At 45.0% G+C, this 21,533-nt stretch overlaps 4 protein-coding genes across 5 annotated transcripts; 2 read left to right on the forward strand and 2 right to left on the reverse strand.

Annotated features, from left to right (window-relative positions):
- Positions 1 to 431: 431 nt before the first annotated feature.
- LOC131290920 (protein stoned-B) lies at positions 432 to 5,108 on the reverse strand. The gene is made up of 6 exons (XM_058320108.1): positions 2,901 to 5,108; positions 2,580 to 2,808; positions 1,734 to 2,492; positions 1,232 to 1,652; positions 752 to 1,144; positions 432 to 573 (listed from the first exon to the last, which is right to left on the reverse strand). The coding sequence occupies exons 1-6, from the start codon at positions 5,106 to 5,108 to the stop codon at positions 432 to 434; spliced, it is 4,152 nt and encodes a 1,383-aa protein (XP_058176091.1).
- A 91-nt stretch (positions 5,109 to 5,199) lies between these two features.
- On the reverse strand, positions 5,200 to 7,783 carry LOC131291269 (protein stoned-A). Its single transcript, XM_058320457.1, has 2 exons — positions 6,673 to 7,783; positions 5,200 to 6,572 (listed from the first exon to the last, which is right to left on the reverse strand). Exons 1-2 carry the CDS (start codon positions 7,781 to 7,783, stop codon positions 5,200 to 5,202), a joined length of 2,484 nt encoding a protein of 827 aa, XP_058176440.1.
- Positions 7,784 to 11,053: 3,270 nt separating this feature from the next.
- On the forward strand, positions 11,054 to 13,816 carry LOC131290702 (surfeit locus protein 4 homolog). Of its 2 annotated transcripts, none has more exons than XM_058319866.1 (3): positions 11,054 to 11,289; positions 11,360 to 11,569; positions 12,433 to 13,816. In XM_058319866.1, exons 2-3 carry the CDS (start codon positions 11,519 to 11,521, stop codon positions 13,192 to 13,194), a joined length of 813 nt encoding a protein of 270 aa, XP_058175849.1. In that variant the 5' UTR covers positions 11,054 to 11,289; positions 11,360 to 11,518; the 3' UTR covers positions 13,195 to 13,816. The 2 variants fall into 2 exon arrangements, with proteins under 2 accessions (XP_058175849.1, XP_058175848.1); XM_058319865.1 differs by having other exon boundaries at positions 11,054 to 11,239.
- A 976-nt stretch (positions 13,817 to 14,792) lies between these two features.
- Positions 14,793 to 19,383, forward strand: LOC131290648 (TATA element modulatory factor). The gene is made up of 4 exons (XM_058319810.1): positions 14,793 to 14,882; positions 14,974 to 15,472; positions 15,548 to 18,505; positions 19,129 to 19,383. Exons 2-4 carry the CDS (start codon positions 15,026 to 15,028, stop codon positions 19,381 to 19,383), a joined length of 3,660 nt encoding a protein of 1,219 aa, XP_058175793.1. The 5' UTR covers positions 14,793 to 14,882; positions 14,974 to 15,025.
- Positions 19,384 to 21,533: the final 2,150 nt, after the last annotated feature.

Raw genomic sequence — 21,533 nt, forward strand, 5'->3', positions numbered from 1 at the left:
AGTGGGATGACCATTGTTAGTGCACGGCATGCGTTAGTAATTATATATTGCCTTGCTTGAGATGCTCACTAGGAAATTTTAGTTATGATATCGTCATTGAGACTAATAGCTTTTTCGTACATTTATCGTTAGGTGGATAGCAGATTTCAGTTTTGCGTTTAATCACCATCGGTTTGGGAGGACTCTAAGCAACCACCGTCTGGTGTGTTTCGCTAAGAACCTGTTGCTTTTCGCGATTATACTGTTTTTGAATACTATAATTTTTAGTGTTTGCGACACTCCGACGTTGGTTTGCTCGTTGACCCACTGCAGTGTACCTCGGGTAGTCCGCCAGCAGCTTTCGGAATGCGTCACTGTGCCTAGACGACTTAACTAAAAACCAAACTCGAGCGAATTTCGTAAATGAAAAGATTTTTCCCAAGTCAATCCATTCAGTTGGAATCGGAGTCCGAATCGCTCGGTGCTATAGGTGTCGTTGCCATTGGTTGCTCCTCTTGGATCGGTTGCTTTGATACAGTCGTTGCAGCCAGGTACGGATTTAACGTTTCGCCGGTAGTATGCTCGATACCAACGCTTTATTTGAATGTAAAAGATTCGTCGTTAGGATTGTTAAAATTTTATACTTCCAGCTTGCTTATAGTGTTTAGCAATTATTAAGCACACCTTAGGGTTTCCATTGGTACATAAGGGTGTGCTTTATAATTGACAAATACTGTATAAAGTGTTTCATAAACAATCGTTGGACACTCACCGATATTCGTGCCGGGCAAGATAACGAACATATTTCTCCGGTGGCTCATCACTTTCGGAGTTCTGCACACTCACTGAACGTACCGTAGTGTGAGAGGCCTGTGTCGCGGGCATGGTAAACTCCACGTAAGCATACGGTGCCAGCTGTTCGGGAATTTGGTCAAAGCTGGTCAGGGCCATCCGGCAGACGAGTTGATGCGTCGTGTAAGCACCCTGCCCTTCTTTAGGAAGTCGCGGACAGCGCCAGACGATGGCTCGGTGGTGGTGCTCGTACTTTGCCTGTCCGGATGTAACCTCAATCAGCGACTCCTGCAGTGTGTCAACCGCTCCCAGGATTCTCTCTATGCCCTTTATCTTGCCGGTGCGCCTGTGTGCTGACTTGACCGAGCCATATCTGTGGGATAGAAAACAAATTAAGAGTATTAAAGAAATAGAACACGTAGGTCCATAAGATCGGGAAGTTGACGCAACCCAAGCTAACCTGAAATGTTTCTCTACACGAAACAGATAAATCCAGCATTCGGGTATCGGAAACCGTATGGAGACATCTTCGCATGGAATTTGACCAAGCTTGCGCGAGGCGAAGCCTGGTACCAGCACGTCGGCCCGAAGCTCAACCTTGTTTCCCGTAACGCACCACACGGCCTTCAGCTGCAACGGAAGTTCCCGATTTTTTGGCGGTCTTATGCGAAAACGCATCAGCTCGATGTAGCACGCATCCGGCGGTTTGAACTTGATGGTTCGGCTGCGCTCATACTCATCCTGCTGTACGCAGCTGTGAAACTCTACACCTTCGAGACGAATCCACTCCTCCGTCACCACCGGAATGATGTCATGTCTTCCAACGACTTCCTTTCCCTGGCGCCACAAGTCGTTCACGCCGAGCTCTATATCGGGCATGCCTTTTTAAGGTTGTAAGAGGCGAGTGTAAGAGATTTGAGCAAATTAGTTTGTGAATAATGTTCGTAGCCGAATGCAAATACCTGTTAAGAAGGCCAGGAAGAAGAGCCGTACTCGAGCTATCTGTTTCAGTACGTGGCCCTCAGCATCCTGTTCGACGTATAGTTCATCCACTGCTGTCACCTGCACCTCCTCAGTCTTGTACGTCAGCGCACGGTCACGGTGCACACTCATCTTGAACAAGGCTTCCTCGATGCATACAGAAAACTGCTTCATATCTTCGTAGTTCATCGAGCCGAGCTTGAACAGCTGGGACACTTGTGGTGCGTGCTCTACCGGCAACCCAAGCTTTTTCAAGTCACTGCCAAGCTCCTTCACCCCCTGATAGTCGCCTTGAATCGCGTAAGCAGCGAATTGGCTAAGCTTGTTGGTCAGACGCTCCGCTTTTGTAACCTGGCCAGGCCGCACACCCGGGCGTTCCTTGTAGAAGATGTACTGCAACTTCACCGTGAATATCTTACCAAAGTTGTCATACTGCTGCGCACCGATTTCCGACACCGAGTAGCAGCCTTGCAACGGCAGCTCCTGAAAAGACTCCTTGTCGGTGGCGGCGTTCAACAGCTGCAACACCGGGCTGTCCCCTTGATAAACTAAACGTATGAAGACCTTTTTCCAGAACCGCTGACCGGTAATTTTTTTCTTGTTAGGCTGGCGTAGCTGCATCTCCCAGCCATCTCCGTGGTATATCACGCGCGGATAATCTTCCAGCGGTTGCGAGACGTCCTCGTCGAACAGCGGCGTTGGTGGAGTCTCCTGAGAGTCGCTTCGTTCCAGTTGGCTACCTGCCGTATGCAATTAACAAAAAAACAAATGTCGCAAGGAAATCATTAACCAACTCCAAGGTATTCACAAAGCTTCTGTGTACGTACGGTCTGGCATGCTGACAGGGATAGGATCACCGTCATCGCTCTTATCGAACGGATTAACACGCGGCGAGGAATCACCCGAGTACATGGATGCTGTTTGAGGGCTTTTAGGTGGCGGTGCTAGTGCAAGTACGGAGAAGTTGGATTCGTGGCCTTCTTTTGGTCGAATGACAACGCTGAACTCTCTGCCATCTTCTGAATCACGCGAGTGTGATCGTCCGAACGGTGTGCTCTATAAAAATAAGTTTGGGAAATAATATTATCTAATGCCTAACGACTATGACAAGACTATGTGCTTAGGTAAACATAACATTAGTAGCTCACCTCAGGCGCTGGAGGTGCCTTCATGCTAAGGAAAGGATCATCAGCACCGTCGTCGGCACCGAATCCATCTGCTCTCGAGTCATCAAAACCTCCTGCTACATTGGCCGCCGTACCAACACCCCAAGCATCACCACCGAAAGCGTCTTCATTCACTCGTTTGTCATCAAGAGTTTGATCCATTTCCAGCAGAATGTTATTCGATCGATCGTCACTCGCCACCTGGCCCATTCGTCCTGCCTGCTTACCCTCAAACTTAACCGCGAACGAGTCGAAAGCATCGGGTTCGCTTGCCTCTGTAGTATTCATCTCGATTTGAGGATGATTGTTGTTTACCATGTTGGTGGCACCGAACAGTTTATTTGCATATTCTAACCCTTTATCAACCGGTTCAGTAGTGCTTTGGGTGTCATAAACTAAATTTATCTCCTCAGGCTCCGCAAAGGGATTGACCTGCGATATTCCGTTTGCAATCGCCATGGGAGGCTCGATTGCATCAGCGTTCTGGAATGTTGTCGAGAGTTGGTCTTCAAATAGCATGCTCTGGGCAGCCTCTGGTTGATTGTGCTCATGATAGCTGGAGTCGGATGTTTCGATTGGTATATCAACACCTTCTTCGATCATAGTTATGTTGCGCATTTCACTATCAGGTAGGCTACTGTGGTCGTGTGTGGGAATGTTGACGATACTACCGGAGACAGAACTAGGCATGTTACCAGACGTAATGTTGGATCCGGTCGGACTATACTCGGAAGAAACTTCCGACTTCCCTCCCTCGATTGGATCAGAAGCTGATGCCACCTCGAATACGATTTCCGGGGAGGGCTCCATAAAGTTATCGAGCAATGCACCGCCTTTGTTCGATGTCTCACTCAAGGAGTCCATGGTAAGAGCATGTTCTTCTGACGCTAAAGGCTCGGGTGCATCCATTTGAGTTTGCACAATCGAAGCTGGAGGTTGGGCTGTTGGGGCCGCCGAGTCCATTGGCTGATTCACAACAGTTGCCATATTTTTAGCCAGATTGGGCACGAATGCCGATTCAGGCCCAGTACCGCCAGACGGCATCCCCCCTAGGAAATCGTCCAGATCATCACTCAGTAGGTCCGGTTTTTTAGACTGAAGAGAAGTAGCGGCTGTAGTTGGTTGCGCTGGCTGGGCGAACAAGGAGAGGATATCTTCTTTTGTTTTCGGGGCCGGTGGTTTTGGTGGAGTAGCCTTCTTCGTGGTCGTGCCGGACCCGAATAAGTCGAACAAATCTGCCTCCTGCGGCTGGGTAGCAGTTTGTGGTATGACAGGTTCTGCAGCGGGAATGGGTCCAGTACTGTTGCTGATGGGCGAGGATGCCAAAGAACTTCTCGGCGGAACTGGTCGGGGTGGTGGTGGACGCGGCCTTGGTGGTTTCGGCATCTCCGGTTTCGACGATGCGAAGGGTGCATCCATATTAGGTGGAACCGCCGCTGGTTCTACGCTAGCGAAGGGATTATCAGCGGACAGTTCACCAACGTCGCTAGGAGCAACATTGGAGTCCATCAAATCGCCATAATCAAATGGCGTTGGACTGGGGGAATGCAGATCACGCATCGATACAGGGCTGGGAGTGCGCGTGACTGGTATCTTTTGTAACAGATTTGTGCTGGTCTGATCCAACTGATCCGCGAGAGAGTTAATCAGCTGTTGGGTGGCTTGCGATGGTGGAATAGGACGCGGTGGTGGCGGTTTGTGCGGTTTTTCTGTCTTCTTCAGCAAGTCACTATCCCCAAGGGACGTGTCGTCCATCAACGCCGCGGTCGTGTTTGCGCCCAAGTGGAGATGCGTTGGCTTTGGTAAAATAAGGTCGTCCTCCTCGTTGATTGTTGTATGGAAAAAGTTAGTGTTACCATTAGCTGTGGTGGATTCGGCAGGATTCACCGGGACGGCAGCACCTGTCATGGCATGGCCGCTAGCAAACAACTCCGGATAAGAGCCTTCGGCGGTATTATTGCCACTTTCTTCACCAAAAAAGTTCACGGTGGAAACAGCTGCCGGTGCTATCATCATCGGCACGTCCTCACTGCCTGCCGCATCAAAATCTGCAAATGGATTGCCAGCTTGCGGTAGAAACGGATTGTCCTGCTTCTCGGCTGCACCCTCGTCATCGTCGAAAAGAAACGGGTTCGGTGTCGGTTCATTCCCCGACATTGGGTCATCGTTCATCAGGAAGGGATTTGCCATGTTGATCGTTATTTAGTTGCTTGTTAAATGCAGCGCAGGTGTAACTAGTAATAGGACGTTTGCAGTTCTCCTTCGGTGCCTTCTCTTGCACTTACTGGTCTATGAGTTCACTCTCCAGAACCTTGATCTCCGCTTTGCCTGGTCCCAAATAAGAGACAAACGATGTATCAAATGGGTCGATCTCTTCCTGCTCTGTATCAAGGTCCAGAGAGGTGTTGCTTGCCTGGGGCGTGAGTACTTTCACGAAAACGGAACTGGCCTCGTTTGCTCCCTCCGACAGAATATCTGAAACCACACTTTCGTTTTGAGATGACCGTGGAATAAGCTCGTCCTCGAGTAACTTAAGCTCCGCTCGACCTGGCTGCAAGTTTACAGCAATAGACGTATCAAACGGGTCACTACTGTCTTCTACTCCTGCTTTTCCTAAATGTGCAGGGGTCAAAACTTTGTGGAGATCCTCGTTCGCCTCGTTGACACCAAGAAGATCAGATCGTTGGCCTTGTAGTACTGCCGCGTCAGTTAACGCATCCGCTCTCGGATCAAAATCAGGATCAGAAAGACTATGTTTCAGATTCACACTATTAAGCTCCTGATCCAACAGATGCAGCTCGAGTTGTGTCGGCGCAACCGACGGTACGAATGATGTGTCAAAAGGATCGGCTTGGATGGTCTCACGATTGTAATAAGGTGTTAGTGGTTTCCTACTCACGGAATGCTCAGCATCTATGTTTAGCAAGTCAGGGGTTGGTACGGCAAACAATACAGATTTGCTGCGACTTCCTGAGCCCGAAGTGCCTAATCCTTCTTCGTTGATGTGAAGACTGAGAGATGATTTACGCTGTGCAATAGTTTGGAAGTCCTCCTCTGGCCAACGGTTTTCTTCTTGTGGCTGGTTATCGGTGACACTCTTATCTTCACAGTCCGCACGTGGATCAAAATCTGGATCGCTCAACGAGTGGTTGAGCGTCGCCGGTCGATCTGTCAGTAGTTCCTCTTCTAGAAACTTGAGTTCGGTTTTACCCGGTGCGACTAGAAACTTGAAGTCGGAGGTGTCAAAAGGGTCAGGGACAGAATCACTAGCTGAAACTACTTGTCCTCCCACTGAGCTATTGGCAGCTCCTAGGGGCAAGAGCTGTGGCAATTGATCTAGCTCTGGATTATTTCCAGATAGCAAATCTGTTTCCACAGCAGGTTTATGTATGCTTTCGTACCGCTGAGTATCCCCTTCAAGCAAATCTAATTGTTTGTCCTCGTGATGAGCTACCGCTCGTGGATCAAACTCGTCGTCTTCAAACGCAACCTCGTCTTCAGCACGTGGATCAAACTCGTCGTCTTCAACCGCAGTGGCTGGAAGAATTTTCTCTACAAACTTGGTGTCGAATGGGTCGTCTATTTCCGACTCATCGAGCCCTGCTAATGTAAGTTGGTTGAGGGCATTTGCCAGTACATCCGATTGCTTGGTGCCTAGGAAAAGGATAATAGAAATAATCAATAAATAAGTATCACCGATAATGAGTGGTTTCAAACATATCTCATATCTTGTAGGCCATTCTACGACACTAACCATTGTCTGATTCAATCTGTTGTGCAAAACCACAGCTACCAACGTCCAAAGGTTCGCGGTTTTTCAGCTCATCAAATTCGTCAAGATCAAGGACTGTGCTTGAGTCGACAGCAGTTTCCTGCTCTTTAGTTTCTTTGCTTTCTGTCTGTAATTGCCTTTGCAAGCTCAAATGTAACGAAACGCTCAGATCATTAGCGACGTGGTCGGAGCAATCGGTCAATTCATCGAGCAAGCTAACACTGTTCACCTCACCTCCTACAGCAACTTTCTTCGCCGCTGCAGTAGCCTCGTGGGCAAGTGTTTCGTCAGATGCTTCTGGTTGCCCTAGCTGCTGTTCAGCTTCGTCGAAACTGCTCAATAGAAGATTCTGCAGACCACGGCGTTGGCGGTTGCCTTTGACAATTCCAGCGCCAGCGGATTCAACACGCCCTGTTAGAACCTCTACTGCAGAGCCGATGCTAACCAACTTCTTTCCTCGTTTGGAAACCTCTGGGCCTTTGATAACTTTATCGGCATAGGAAGTATCGAACGGGTCCTCTCCTTCAAACGACTCGATAACCGGTGAATCTGGCACGTAAGCGATTGGCAGCTCTCCACTAGCTATTGCATCAATGTAGCCCGTGTCAAAAATGTCATCCTCCTCGACTTCCGAGTTGGACTCCGAGTCGGTGAGCTCTACGACAGCGTCGATAAGCTTTTCCGCAGTAGTACTTTTCTGCTCCGCATTTTCTTCCTCGGGAAGTTGCTCGCGTTTCTCCTGCTCGTGCCTGTCGCGCTCCTCGCGATCCCGCGTCGCCTGCTCTACCTGGGTTGGTACTTTTTGGAAGAATGAGGTGCTCTTGATGCGATCTAAATCCCCCTGGGTTTTTTTCAACACCGAATCGATGCCACTAGTGAGTGCTGCAAACTTCGACCATTCTTCGTCGTTCTCCGACTTCTCACCACCTGGATGGTCCTCTGTATCCGATGGAACCACCGAGCTCCCGGAAGCCGATGGCTGCTGATGCTCGCGGCGGTACTGTTGAAGCTCTTCTTCAGTGAATAGCTCCTGATCTTTTTTTGACTTTTTGCCTTTCTTTTTCTTCTTCAGTCCTTTGGGTAGCTTGAGCATTATCTAAACTACCGAGGCATTGAAGCGTCTGCATCACGCGCAGCAAGGAAAGATAAAGGAACAAGGGACAAATGGTAATGAAAAACGCAAATTAGTTCAGCAACTCAACCTAACGCCTATTCCAAAGCGCACGCGGTTACATAAGATGTGTCGCTTACAGAGTCGCTCCTTAGCCAAAGAATGCAAAAGTTCTGAAACATTCATTTGTTGGTATTGTAAGTACGTTTCTCTTGTTCTTGCGAGTATTCTATGGGGCGTGAGATAATAAAATAGGCTAATTATATTTCTTAGAAGTCTCAGGAATGTCTAAAAATCAATAACCTCAAGAATATGAAAGTGATAGACGGCCTCCATATAGTTGCAGGTGTCAACCAACTTACACCACTACGGGGAGGAATTCACACGATGCAGAAAATCCTTCCACAAATATTACCAATTAAACATTAACCAACTTAGTTATGCACTAGCACTGTCATGTGACACAGCCTCACGATGCGTCCAGCAAGGAGAAGTATCTGTTTGACTCAAAGCGAGAGCAAAGAAAAAGATGCAACACCATATTTGATCTAAAGCGCACGCGTGCATATGAGTTGTTTTGTTCCTGTATGTTACGTTTGTGGAAAGATTATTTTCTCGGCTGATCGAAGGGATACTCACGACCAAGAATGCGAATTGAATGTTACAGAACTGACGTTCTTCTTATTCGATAAAAATTTGTAACACCGTTGATGGACGGAACTGCCAACGCTAGGCTTAAATTTATCAATATATTCATTCAATACTAATATTCATTCAACACAACCTCCTCTCCTGATCTATGATAACCGACTAACTATGAGTAGATTGTTGTACATAAGAGCGAAGAGGGAACTTCCTGGAGTTCAATTTCCTCTAAACGGGCCTAATAGAAATGGATTGGGAATGCAACCTAACTGTAACTGCAGTTGTCCTTTTCATGGTATTGAACTGATCGATTCTAACCGAGCAAATCAATCACTAGGTGATCAAATTCGAGATGCTCATTTATAACACTTTCGTATTTATCGATTATTACATACATCGATCTAGGGTAAAATCGAGTTACCAAATTGCCTTGCTTGCAAAATTACAGCTGATAAACTGAGTGTCAACGAAACAGGGATTGCCTTTGCCTGGTCAGGCCTGATGACGTTCAAACGAAACGTGATTGCCTTTGTTCAGACAAACGGCACTTAGAATAAAATAGGTGGCAGTTTGGAGGAATGTTTTACCATCAACCGTCTAATTTTTCATTCGATTGGTAGGCAGTCAGCTCTTATTTGAGATAATTGAAACTATCTTACATGTTTTCTAAAACCAGTCTGCTTGATCACATAATGCGATGCGATTGAATGATGGTTTTTAATTTTTCATATGTTCTTAAATTATACACTCACAAACACTCACACGCACACCTACACACACATATACATACACACCGAGGTGTTTGCGGGTTATGTTATGTAGTTTGGCTTCCTTTCGGATTTTGGTCCTAATTACTTGAGAAGAATCGGACATTGGATTTCTATGCATACATACGCAAAAGTATGATTTCCCTGCTAAATGGTCGTTTTCGAGATGATTGAAGGTGGATTGACTTTTTGCATCACACGACGGTGCTAAAACTATAGTGAACTTCTAAACTGAGGATCTTGTTAACGTTGAATTACAAGGCGTGTCGTTTCACTTTAAATACCAACAACAGAATATTTCACAACGGCTTGATGTTTAAAAATTGTGAATTTTCCTAGTCTTCTAGGGTTATATATCTTTGGAAATTCACCTAAATTTTCACGAAGCACGCAAACAGGAAGGCTTTTCACCATCAACTGAACGATACACTCGTTTGAAGTACGTTGCAACCTTTTATCAATTGTAGGCGCATGCGCATCAAATCCAGAAAATGAGTGTATAGTAGTGTTCATGCTTTTCCTTTTAGCATTTTAATTAAGGTTACAAAAATTTCCACAGTGCTGATAAGCAAAATTTTTGCAATTATTGACTTGTGATTAAAACAATATTTTTAAACTTTTTGCCGATATCAATCAAATAACAGCCCCCTCTTGTTACAACCCGGACTTTAGTTTGAAGCTCTTGCATGGATTTGCTTCACAATATCTTTATCGATTCATTCTTCATCTTCATTAGAAACTAAAAGCGCGACTGCGCAATGCTTGCCAGCCACCACATGATGATTTTCGTACGCTTTTTCATCTTTCGAGCAACACTTTCATGTCGTCAATGGTAAGAAGCATTTTCACAACTTGAATTCATTTGGTGAACTGATATGTAATGTTATATTTTTAGGGAATGTCTTTCTGAAACCTCTGAACAAGATACTTGTTACCAATTTAAAAGAAATGCAATACAAAATTGGATCACTTTCACTTTCATGATTCGGGCGTGGATATTATCGTCATTCAACACAATTCAGACAAAAGTTGAGAGTAGGACACTACATTTATGAGTTTAAAATCAACAAATCGTGCTATCGTCTGGCCTTAGGTTGATTATTGTTACATGAGGTAGAAAGGTTCAAATCATTTTAACAAAAATAAACTAAGCAAATGAAGTTTAATCAATACTTAACTCAAGGATAAAAGTGGTGATTCAACTCACTTCCTGCGCCGTCGGTTTTTATGAGACCTGTTTTAATTTCTACTAGAAACTAGATAATTATTCTTTTCGATCCGGTTCGTTTAGAATATAAACTCATATTTTGTAATTAACTTAATTTGGATTTTAGTTATAAATGAGTTTTCTTATATATTTATGAAAAAAACATAACTAAGGGTCTATGCAAACAAGTTCAGTTCAACCGATAATTACACGTGATGGGATCCGAGAATTCAAAACATTTTGAATCCGTCGCACGACCAAGGTTACTATAGTGAAGCAATGGTTGAGATGCCTGAAAATCTAGTGTTTCTTCGCTCAAGTATTGCTTCTGAAGCAAAAGTAAATTTATTTCAAGTAGAAACAAGTGGTATCATAAGAAAGTTTGGTTTCTCAAACAGTAATAAGTGTTGCTAGTCCAGTAAACAAGCGTACCGCAAATAATAAATTGCAAATAATGTACCTTGGCATGAATGTACCTTAGATCTAGACATGTTTTCTTGGTAACAACCATTAGGCACACAGCAACAGTCGAAATGACATTTCTCCCCATAGGAACGTCGTACGTCGTGGAGGGGTCAACTGCAGTAACTGCAATAATTACACATCAACACTCTTGCGAGCCACACAGCCGGAATCGGCACTTGATTTGGTGCCGTGTTGGGGGTTCGAACCGAAAGAGAAAGTTACTTACGATCACCGCAGCTTAAATTACTTTCATCCAGAAATCCTGCGTTACGAAATCCCGTCTCACTTTTGTTTTGGATTATGTGACAACCGTGCACAAGTGTTTTTCTAGCTACATTCCAGGGTTCCTTTGTGGTAAGCCTTCGTTGCATTCCAATACGCTCAGTGATAGTGCTTTTATCTGGGTAACAACCGCTTTGATCGTCATATTCAGTAAAAAGTGATACTCATTGATGCATCTGTTTTTTTGTATAGCACCAACTCCTTCTCATCTATAATAATTGGTCTTCAGATCGTTGGACGTGAAGGCGCTTTAAAGATCCAGCTGGATCAATCGAGAACGATCCAAATCTTCGTTACACGGTGTGCAACACTTGCCGTCGAAGGAATCTACCTGACTAGCGCCCATCAACCATGAATATACCAAATCAGTACTTAGAAAAAACAGAAGAAGTAGCCGATCAGGTAATATACCATATAATAGTTTTATGACCACCAATTTTACTTCACACATCGCCTTGGGCCCTTCATAACAAAAGTCCATGAGGGCTATTCCATCAATACTACCTAAAACTAGTTTCAGAAATCATTTCGTATTAAATTTCAAACCTTCATAGAAGTAACTTTAATCGTGATCATCACAGCTAGATACATCCTGCTTGTTCTGATAACATCTCTTTTAGGAAGCATTATTTGTTGTGCTTGCCTACATCTCTATTCATAGCGAATTGCTTTTTTTTTATAGACTGTTCATAAGGTTTTTGTCAACACACGATTTAAAAGTATGTATCTTGCATAACACTAAAATCCATTACAACAAGCTGGCACATTTTTCGAATGTACCTGTCGTATATTCTTTGCATGTCGAGTCTACAATGGAAGAGAATAAAAATAGAGCTTTAAGGCTATGTTGTTACTGCTATTCAGTATCGAACATTGCATATTTCGCCAAGCAAATCTTAAACATCCTGAAGGTGGCACTATTTGCGGTCAAATTCGTCTTATGTTTCTTTTTTTAGCCATCCATTAACACGATGCTCAAACTGTTTCTGCTATAGTTTACATATAAGCATACTAAAAATTAAAACATTTTTCAATGAAAAACTGTGATGTGTTGTTATAGCATAATTTGTGCTGTTTGATGTGTGTAATTCTTAAATTCATATTTTTCATACAAGGTTTCAATTTTGTTAGGAAAATATTGCATGAAATGTTAATCATCTCAAGACCGATCCGCAAAACACACAAAACATTATGTTCATTTAATAATTCAAAGCTATTTGCTATGAAGTTCTATATCTTTTTTCTTCAAATTGCGTCCTTCACAGGTAATTCGAAAAGGTAAACATATTCTACCACATGTCGCTCGATTATGCCTGATTGCCACATTCCTGGAAGATGGCATTCGTATGTGGGTGCAATGGAACGAACAACGCGAGTACATGGACATGAACTGGGGCTGCGGCAAGTTTCTAGCTACGATGTTTGTTCTGGTCAATCTGATCGGTCAGATCGGTGGATGCGTGATGGTACTCGGCCGACTGAAGGTGAGCATCGCTTGCTGGATGCTGTTCAGCATTGTGGTCTTGCAGACCGTTGCATATTCCGTCCTGTGGGATATTCAGTTCCTACTACGCAACCTGGCATTAATAGGAGCGTTGCTGCTCGTACTGGCGGAATCCCGAGGTGAAGCGCGGTCCCTGTTTGCCGGTGTCCCATCGCTCGGCGAGAATAAACCGAAGAACTTCATGCAGCTTGCCGGACGAGTACTTCTTGCATTCATGTTCATCACACTGATTCGGTTTGAATTGAGCTTTCTTCAGATTGTGCAGGACATTGTTGGTTCCATCCTTATGGTGCTCGTCACGGTCGGGTACAAGACCAAACTGTCGGCACTAATCTTAGTCGCGCTTCTAACAGTGCTCAACCTCTATCATAACGCCTGGTGGACCATACCTGCATATAAACCGCTGCGTGACTTCCTTAAGTATGACTTCTTCCAGACGCTTTCCGTCATTGGAGGCCTGTTAATGATCGTTTCCCTTGGTCCTGGCGGTGTATCGATGGATGAACACAAAAAGAAGTGGTGAAAATAGTGCCGTAAACTGTAACATTTACCCCCTACCATTCAAAATCACTGTTACGCCCACGGCGTGCTAAGCAGGTAGAAATCGAAGATACATTTTCGGCGAGCATGAGAGTAATATTAATTCCGGTTGCTGCTAATGAACAAATGTCGTTGGGTTTTCATCTTTGTCTTCGATAATGATCAACTCTTAATTTTGGGACAATAATATACATACCACCACGGCAACTCACTATTCACGTCTATGAGAATGATGAAAACACTTTTTTTTTAAATACAGAGTTGAATGTACTCCTAACACCTCATGGTTTAATTCCCTCAAATGAAATGAAAGGTAGTTGCAGAGGCCCCAATCGAAGGAATAAACAAATCTATTTGAACATTTCACAGCAAAGTACTTTCGAAGGCATACAGGACATAGCGTTTACTTGAAATATTTGTTTCTTTATGGCTTTTTTGTCAACGTTTAGAGATCTATTTCTTTTCATAAGTTAATTTGTATGTTAAAACTACTTTGAAAATACCCGTATTCTGATCATTCGGGAACCGTGTTATGAATGCATCGGAAAATGACGACGGCTTTATAAAAAAGAGTAAAGGGAAAGGAAAATCAATAAAATATAACAGCTGGACTCAAATATTCAAAACTGGGACAAAGTTTTTTTTAAAAAGAAGAATAAAAACCTTCATTTACAGCGAAAATTTTTTAATTCTATTTGGCTATTCATTTACTGAGTACGGGTACTGTTGATAAGTTAAGCATTGAATCGAAATCTGTGTAGTTTTGGGTCTATTAAAATTGCATCGTCCACATCGACCAGATTTACCAGATCATTGGTGCATACCAAGCCGAATCGCCAAAAGGAAAATGCAATTAAATTCCAAGCAAACGTTTGTTTCGTTTTTGTACGACTGTATGAATTGCTGTTTCCAAAACCACAAAAGTGAAATATTATATTTCATAGAAAATTGCTCACGCTTGCATTAAATATATATATATATATATATATATATAAATTATCAAATTTTCTCAACTGAAAACCTAACTAAGATCTGTTACTTATCATTTTGGGAAATTTATTCGTTCTGGCTATACCATGGCTGTTGTCGCAGCATCAACGTAACTGGCTCCATGTAAACATAGTTTATCCCTGCTGTCAGATTGAATGCATAACCAAGATGAAGCAAATATACAGGTATCTTCAAATTTAATTAACCAATATATGAGGTACATTTTATTTAACTACGTGTAAGGAAGTAACATTGCGGGCAGTAAATTGCCTTTTACACGACCAGATATATTGGATTATCTAATCATTTTACATTTTGGCCGTGACATTTGAGAGACACATTTTCAAAATCGTTCAATATCTTCAATTTGCTCGTACCAATGTACAAACATTTTGGCATTGTATTCTCGAAATGGTGGATCGTTTAGTTTTCACAGAATAATAGAGTGTAGAACAATCAACCGTTTTTCTCCCAACGAAAATTTGGTAATCAAGATTCAACTGCGATGTCGTAATCTCAATCTTCTTGTCAAATTGGATGCATATGACATGACCTGATCCTACTGACGTTGGCTCCTTGCTTCTTGTTCCACCTCGACTGTGCTTTTGAAAACCTGTAGAAATCAATCAAAACAAAATAATGTCGACGGAAGCAAAATAAGTGTGGGAAAGAAAAGCAAGGGTAAGTTGTCCCAACTGTTTAAGATACGCAGCAACAAGTATTGTTTGTTGATTATTACTCAACTCAACTGTCTTTTCTTTTACTTGCTCAGGCTGCAGCGTAGACGGGCTCGGCTGTAGAAAGCTGCGCATTCGTGCATAAGAATGAATTGGTTCGATACGACGGGGATAGCAAACTTAGCCAAAACTGCTCTGAAAGAGGCGCAGAAGCAGATAGATAAAGCGCTGGACATCAAGGACGACGATGACGCGATTGAGACGGGTATCGATGACGAGACTCCAGATAGTTCAAGCCGAGCTGTCAGTGCCACCGTGAACAAAGACCAGCTAGCAGCGAAAAACAGTGAGCATACTGATGTGGCCGACTCTGGGACGGGTGCCGTGTCACCAAATGATCCACGCTCAAGCATCACAACGGTCCTCAAGAATGAAACAATCGAACAAGAAGCAGCCGACTCGCAGCATGTTGGTTCTGTTTCGTGGGGTTCGTTTACTGGATCATTTTTCGAACGTCCCACGGGCTCGGTGGAGAATGTTACCGTTACAAAGCCCCCCGCAAGTCTTAAGCGACAAAGTGTTGAGGATTCAGAGGGTAGGGAGATTCCGAAACCAATCTCCAAGGAGCATGCTCGATCGGGATATTCGAAGGAATCAACTGTTACTGTTACGAGCCCACTCACCGGCTCGCCACCAACCGAAAAGGATAGCTCCGAATCAATAGAGGTGCTGAGCACAATTACCACGCCAATATCGACGCTCGCCTCGCCCAACCTGCTGCCTTCCGGGGAAGCTACACAGTACGATGGAGAGTCGGAATCGGTTGAAGTGCTTGGCACGCAAGGTACTGCGTCTAGTGTTTCGTCCCCGGAATCTCTGACTGCAGCCGACCAGAACAGCCCCCATGGTCAGACTGGGAACAATGATGGTGACTTTATAGCTCTATCTAGCTTCGAGATGCACCGTGGAACGTCGGATGATCATGAGGACGATATCAGCATAGAAGATGATTCTATGTCGTACACTTTGTCGGAGCAACCTGTAACGGTGATGGAGGCAAACAGTACGATGTCTCCCATTACGGTTGCACCAACTCGCAGCGGCCTTCACCTTCCTCTTCCCAGTACATTTTCACCGAGGGACGTAAAAGAGGGCGTGCGCAATATATCCGTGGTTGAAACAGCTGCGAATAATTGGGCATCCTCTTCGACGGCCCGGCTCGGTTTCACCGGTACGGCGGAGTCAAGCGAATCCGAGTGGGCTGCCGGCGGTGAGGCCGGTTATGAAAAAAAGCCACAGCCGACACAAAACGACGAGCAGGATTTGGATCGGAGCTACGAAAACGTCGAAATTCAAACACAAACATCCGATTCGACGCAAAGCTTCGAGGAGATCACCCCGAGTGGTAGTGTGCTGGATGTAAAGACTTCGCTGGATGATAACGAGGAAGTGCAACGATCGAGACAGACGGCAGTGATCGAGGGTACATTCAAAGCTACCGCATCCGCATCGACGATGGTTCCGGAAGGGGAAGAAGGCATACACCACGCTGGTCCCAACTTGGGCGACGATGAGATCGAAACGACCACCTCGTCGGATATCGAGATCATCTCTAGTCCGAACGGGGGAGACTCGAGTAGCACGCACAGCAATGGTGCGTATCGTACGAGTCCCCTTAAGGCACGGGATAACAAAAGTGAGGACATCGATATTCTACTCACCCGAAAGCATCGTGGCCACATACGCGAACCATCGGAAGCGTCGGTTCACAGCGGAAACAGTGATGAGTCGGGTCACCAGACCGAGTCGGAGCGATTGATGCGACGGCTAGCGGAAGTGTCGGAAACACTCGAGCAGCGTGAATATCGGCTCGTCCAGCTTGGGCGTCAGAACGCGGAGTTGCAGGAACAGAACACGGCGCTCCTACTGCAGCTCGAGACGAAAGCGGCCCGCACATCGGAAGGCACCCCCGATTCGGAGGGCTATACGCAACGCCTTTCGGCGCTTGAGCGCAAGTTCCAACAGGCGATACGGGAGAAGGAAATTCTAAAGCGGCAGCTACAAACGCTGCGCGCGGAGGAAGAGCAGAAGGTGGCGCGCAGGGAGGTGGACAAAGTGCTTGCCGAGCGCGACTTTATGATCGGCGAACTGCAGAAGGAGGGTGAAAGCTTGTCCAAGCAGGTGCTGCAGCATTCGAACATCATTAAGAAACTGCGCGCGAAGGAAAAGGAAAGCGATGCCTTGATTCGCAAGCAACGGGATGAACTAAGCGAACTGGTGGAGGAGGCGGAACGGCTCAAACGTTCGCTGTCCGCTAAGGAGGAGGTCGAGCGGTCCCAAATCGACGCCGTCCACAAGCTGTCGTTTGAGAAGCAAAAGCTCGAACGAGACTGCGGTCAGTTGAAAAGCAACCTGGACGATCATGCGCAACGCTTGGAGACGCTCCGGAAGTCGTTCGACTGCGCTCGCAAGGAGCTGAACGAGCAGGCCGAGTCGTACCGCGAGCTGCAGCAGCGATTCACCAAGCTGCAGGGGATCGAAACCGAACACGGTAAGGCGCAGAAAGCAAGCGAGCAGATGGTGATGCAGCTGGAGGAGCTGCGCGAACAGCTGAGGCGCACCGAGCAAGAGTACAGCCAGCGGTTCGTGCGAGCCAAGCACGAGCATGCGGAGCTGCTGAGCCGGCTGGAAGCGACCGAGATGCGCGCGGAAGAGGAGAAAAACTCTGCCGCTTCGCTAACGATACCCCTGATGAAGCAGCTCGAGTCCCTGCAGAACACCCTACGCCACAAGGATCAGGTGTGGGAGCAGCGTGAAGCGGCTGTCGCTAAACAGTTGGCGGACGCCCTCGAGCAGGGCAAGTACGAGGCCGAGCGCGAGCGATCGCACCGGGACCAGATCGCTTCGCTGCAGAATCGCATCGCCAATTTGGAGGAGCGACTCACGGCAGCCCTATTTCAGGTGGAGGAAACAACGAGCGAACTAATGCAGAAGCAGCTCGACGTGGAGCTGTTCGAACGTGATATACAGAAACGACTGGCAGAGAGCGAGGGAGAACGCCTCTCGCTGTCCGAACGGCTGCACGAAAAGGAGCTGCTAGTGAGTAAGCTTGAGCAGCGCCTACAGCAGGTGGTCGGCAGTCAGGATCTTGCCTCTACCCTACACTACCGCGCACCAGACAAAGCAACCGTTTCAAACCTAGCCTACCATTCCTCTCAGCCATCTTCTATGGCAAACGAAACCGCAACTGCACTCGCTTCCAACGCTCCCAGCGAAAGTCCCACGGTCGAGTACACCGCGTCCAAGCGCGGCGTGTGCGACTCTTCGCCAACGCCCAGCATCGGCAACCTTTCGCTCTCCGAATCGCTGGCGAGCATTCCCTGGAACGCGACGGAGGAAGAGACTGGTTCGCTGGAGGCCAGCACCGGGTATGCAGACGGTGCGCCTGGTACCGGTTTGGCACCGGTGCATCTTCTCAACAACACATCGCTGCTCGAGACGCTGCAGGCGATGCTGAAGCAGCGCGACGGCGAGGTGCATCAGCTGCAGTGGGAAGTGAGCCGCTTCCAGCAGGAGCGCATCATACTGAACACAGAAATATCGAAGCTCACGATGGAACTCGATAACGTAAGTATTATTGTTTCCAGGTTAAAACAGAATTCTATCGTAGACAGTATTCTTACACATAAATGTAGGGTTTCCGATTTTCCACTCTCTGAATCCCTACTTCCCTTATCATTTCTTTTATACACATCACTATATCACATGTTGGTGATATATGATTTGTATTCCTACACTTCTTTGTACATCCTAGTCACATAAACGAGAGACACAACCTCCAAGGTATAAAATCAACTATATTCTAAAGGGCACGGTAAACGAAGCGTAATCGCTGGTCTCTCGTGTATCGTCGATATTCAGGCCAAGCGTCATCTTTGCTTTGTTTATGTTTTGCGATTTGGTAAAAATGGCAACATTTGTTGAAGCTACTGCTATTATTTTGTTGTTTATTGTAATAAATACAAAAACTACGCTAAATAATCATAGAAATTTGATAACTAGTCACGGATGAATGAACTATTGATTGGTTTGTTTACGTTCTGACAAGATTACGCATGCGATTATAGGGTAGGTGAGCCAAAATTCTTTTTGACAGATTGACCAGCAGAATACCACGATTACGCTAGCGATTACGCTTCGTTTCCCGTCCTCTTAACAACCATGATCTTCATTTTACACTTCAACAATAGATACGAGAGAAAAACAACCGTCGATTCGAGCTGGAGGAGGAGCAAATGGAGCTGCAGAAGCGCTACGACGCGTTGCTCCAGATGTACGGCGAGTCGGTGGAGAAGACGGAGGAGCTGCGATTGGATCTGGTGGACGTGAAGGAAATGTACAAGCTGCAAATCGACGACCTGCTCCGGCAGCAGCGCGAACTGATCGCCACCATCAACTCCAGCCAGCAAGCGTCACCGCTACCTTCCAAGGCGAATCCAAATTAGTAATGTTTACATGATTGTTTTTAAATTAAACCCCCTCACACCCCTCCCGTACACGCGCGTCCCACGTTAAACTGTACGCTATATATGCTTAATCTATGGTTTCTAAAACCTGACGTTGAGATCCGTTGCACTTGAGTTGGTTAAACTTTGGTAATGTGTCAACTCCCGGCGTAACGTTAAACCCATTGAATTGTTTTGCTCAATTTCGATATCGGATTGGATCGTATCGGAATACACCAACACACTCAACAGGTTTAAGCGAATTCTATGCAACGCGTAAGGATATATGAGCGGGACGATCGACATCAGTCTTATTGTATTTATTTTTTAACTATTCGTATCTACGATGCCAACCATTCGAAGGCGATCGCTGAGAGTCAGACGAACTTTAAGGTTAAGTTTAGTCATACAGAGGATATTACATTTTACGGCAGGCTTCAATTCGATATTTATATTTTGACCAGCCTAGCACTAAATTACACGTCCAGCGCATCGTTCAACTTCCATTGCGTAACAATCCGGTAGTGAGCTTGAAGCGATGGTCGAACCGGGTTTAACTTTACGCTTCGCAAACGTAAGAGTTAACCCCTTGCCTATCGTAGAATGTCGTTTCGTGTGTGGTAAATTTTGTGAGGGAAACAAGCAAAAGACGTTTAGAAAATTTAGCCATTAGATTCTAGAGCGAGGGTTTGCGGATCCTGTCACAAAATGGCGAGGTAATGGGATTAGGTGAACCGAGTACACGATGAAAAGAGTCAAGTGAAGCAAGTGCGTACAGGGTGAGTGATAAAAAAAAGAATGCAGCAACTGTCCAACTGTATTCGACACCTCCTCTCAATCTCTTTACTAAATCGCGATATGCTTTAAAAGCTGCAGCCAGTGATAGATGGTTATGGCAATACCACCAGGATGAATAAAATCTTTATTATATTGTATGTTGAAGGGTGTTCCGCTTCGATTGCCTGGCGTGAGCTAAACGCTCTTTTTACTTGTTTCTCTTCATTGACAGAACCTTTTCGTTTCGGTTGTTGAAGGTAAATGATTGTCTAAATTCTAGATCATTGACTGTGAACGCCCGGGCACTGTGTATGCTTTTTGTAGAGGCCAACAAATTTACTAAGTGATTCACAAAATTCTCAAAATGTAAGCCTGGTGGCGGGGACGAGGTTGAGAGAATTATTTGTACATAAAAATGGCGAATAAACGTTAGCATCTTATTGAAATTTTAAAAGCTGTGTTTTTTTCTTCCTGATAGCAGATAGTTTTTGGTACCAAGTGCCCGCCAATCCTTACCTCCTCAAAATTCTTCGCTCCTGTTACAAAACTGGAAATTTTCAGCTCGAAGAATCGACCTAAAAATCGGCCAACATTTTACTGAAGTAACAGGAGCGCAGGATTTTCATTTTCGCAGGGAGTTCAACTGGCAATCGGGCGAACCGGTAATTTAGCCGATACACTTTCACACAAGTTTCGCATACAAGTCTCAGATAATCTTTTTTGATAAAAAAAATGGTTTATAAAACAATTAATAAGATAGAAAAAATTCTATTACCAAGCACGGAAGGTTTTTCTTAAAGTGTCAGAATTCCGGATCAGAAGATCATTAAATACATTTGGATCTAATTACAAAGTTTCGATCCATATAATGAAATGTTTAAATAGGTAGAGAGAGCATTTCAAAAGCATAGGGGATATTTTCAACCGGTTGAGAGAACTTTGCAATCGTATAGGGGAATGTTTCGGACAGCTAGGGGAATCGTGCAAATCTTCCGGGAAGCTTTGCAACCGGTTAGGGGAGCTTCTAACTTCACAAAACTCATCGTTTTTATGTCAAGGTATTTTAGATAAGATACTTAAATATTTGAAAAACGTATAAGTTGTTATCAGCTAAAATAAAACAATATTCTCCGATTCCAATCGATCCACTGAGCTAAACGTAAAGTGACGAGTCAATGTGTGATATTCGATATGAGGTTCGCCACGTTTATCGTACTAAATTCGTTGGTTAACAAACGAATAGAAATTAGTTGATCCAAAAATCGAAGACACAAATTTTAATCAAATTAATAGACTAGTAAAAATACACAGTAATTAATTTTCTTTTCTTGCGTGAACGTACAGGGGTGGATTAAAGTAAACAAACAAATTAC

Source organism: Anopheles ziemanni, chromosome X (genome assembly GCF_943734765.1).
Source record: "Anopheles ziemanni chromosome X, idAnoZiCoDA_A2_x.2, whole genome shotgun sequence".
NCBI lineage: Eukaryota > Metazoa > Arthropoda > Insecta > Diptera > Culicidae > Anopheles > Anopheles ziemanni.

Excerpts from the sequence above, each read along its gene's own strand:
- LOC131291269 (XM_058320457.1), bottom strand. The coding sequence starts at position 7,783 with ATGCTCAAGCTACCCAAAGGACTGAAGAAGAAAAAGAAAGGCAAAAAG. Across the intron at positions 6,573-6,672 it reads ACAGATTGAATCAGACAATG|GCACCAAGCAATCGGATGTA; the intron begins GTTAGTGTCGTA and ends TCCTTTTCCTAG.
- LOC131290648 (XM_058319810.1), top strand. The coding sequence starts at position 15,026 with ATGAATTGGTTCGATACGACGGGGATAGCAAACTTAGCCAAAACTGCT. Across the intron at positions 15,473-15,547 it reads AAAGTGTTGAGGATTCAGAG|ACGAGCCCACTCACCGGCTC; the intron begins GGTAGGGAGATT and ends ACTGTTACTGTT. Across the intron at positions 18,506-19,128 it reads TCACGATGGAACTCGATAAC|ATACGAGAGAAAAACAACCG; the intron begins GTAAGTATTATT and ends CTTCAACAATAG.
- LOC131290920 (XM_058320108.1), bottom strand. The coding sequence starts at position 5,108 with ATGGCAAATCCCTTCCTGATGAACGATGACCCAATGTCGGGGAATGAA. Across the intron at positions 2,493-2,579 it reads CCCTGTCAGCATGCCAGACC|GTAGCCAACTGGAACGAAGC; the intron begins GTACGTACACAG and ends TGCATACGGCAG. Across the intron at positions 574-751 it reads CTTGCCCGGCACGAATATCG|CGTTGGTATCGAGCATACTA; the intron begins GTGAGTGTCCAA and ends ATTCAAATAAAG.
- LOC131290702 (XM_058319866.1), top strand. The coding sequence starts at position 11,519 with ATGAATATACCAAATCAGTACTTAGAAAAAACAGAAGAAGTAGCCGAT. Across the intron at positions 11,570-12,432 it reads CAGAAGAAGTAGCCGATCAG|GTAATTCGAAAAGGTAAACA; the intron begins GTAATATACCAT and ends CGTCCTTCACAG.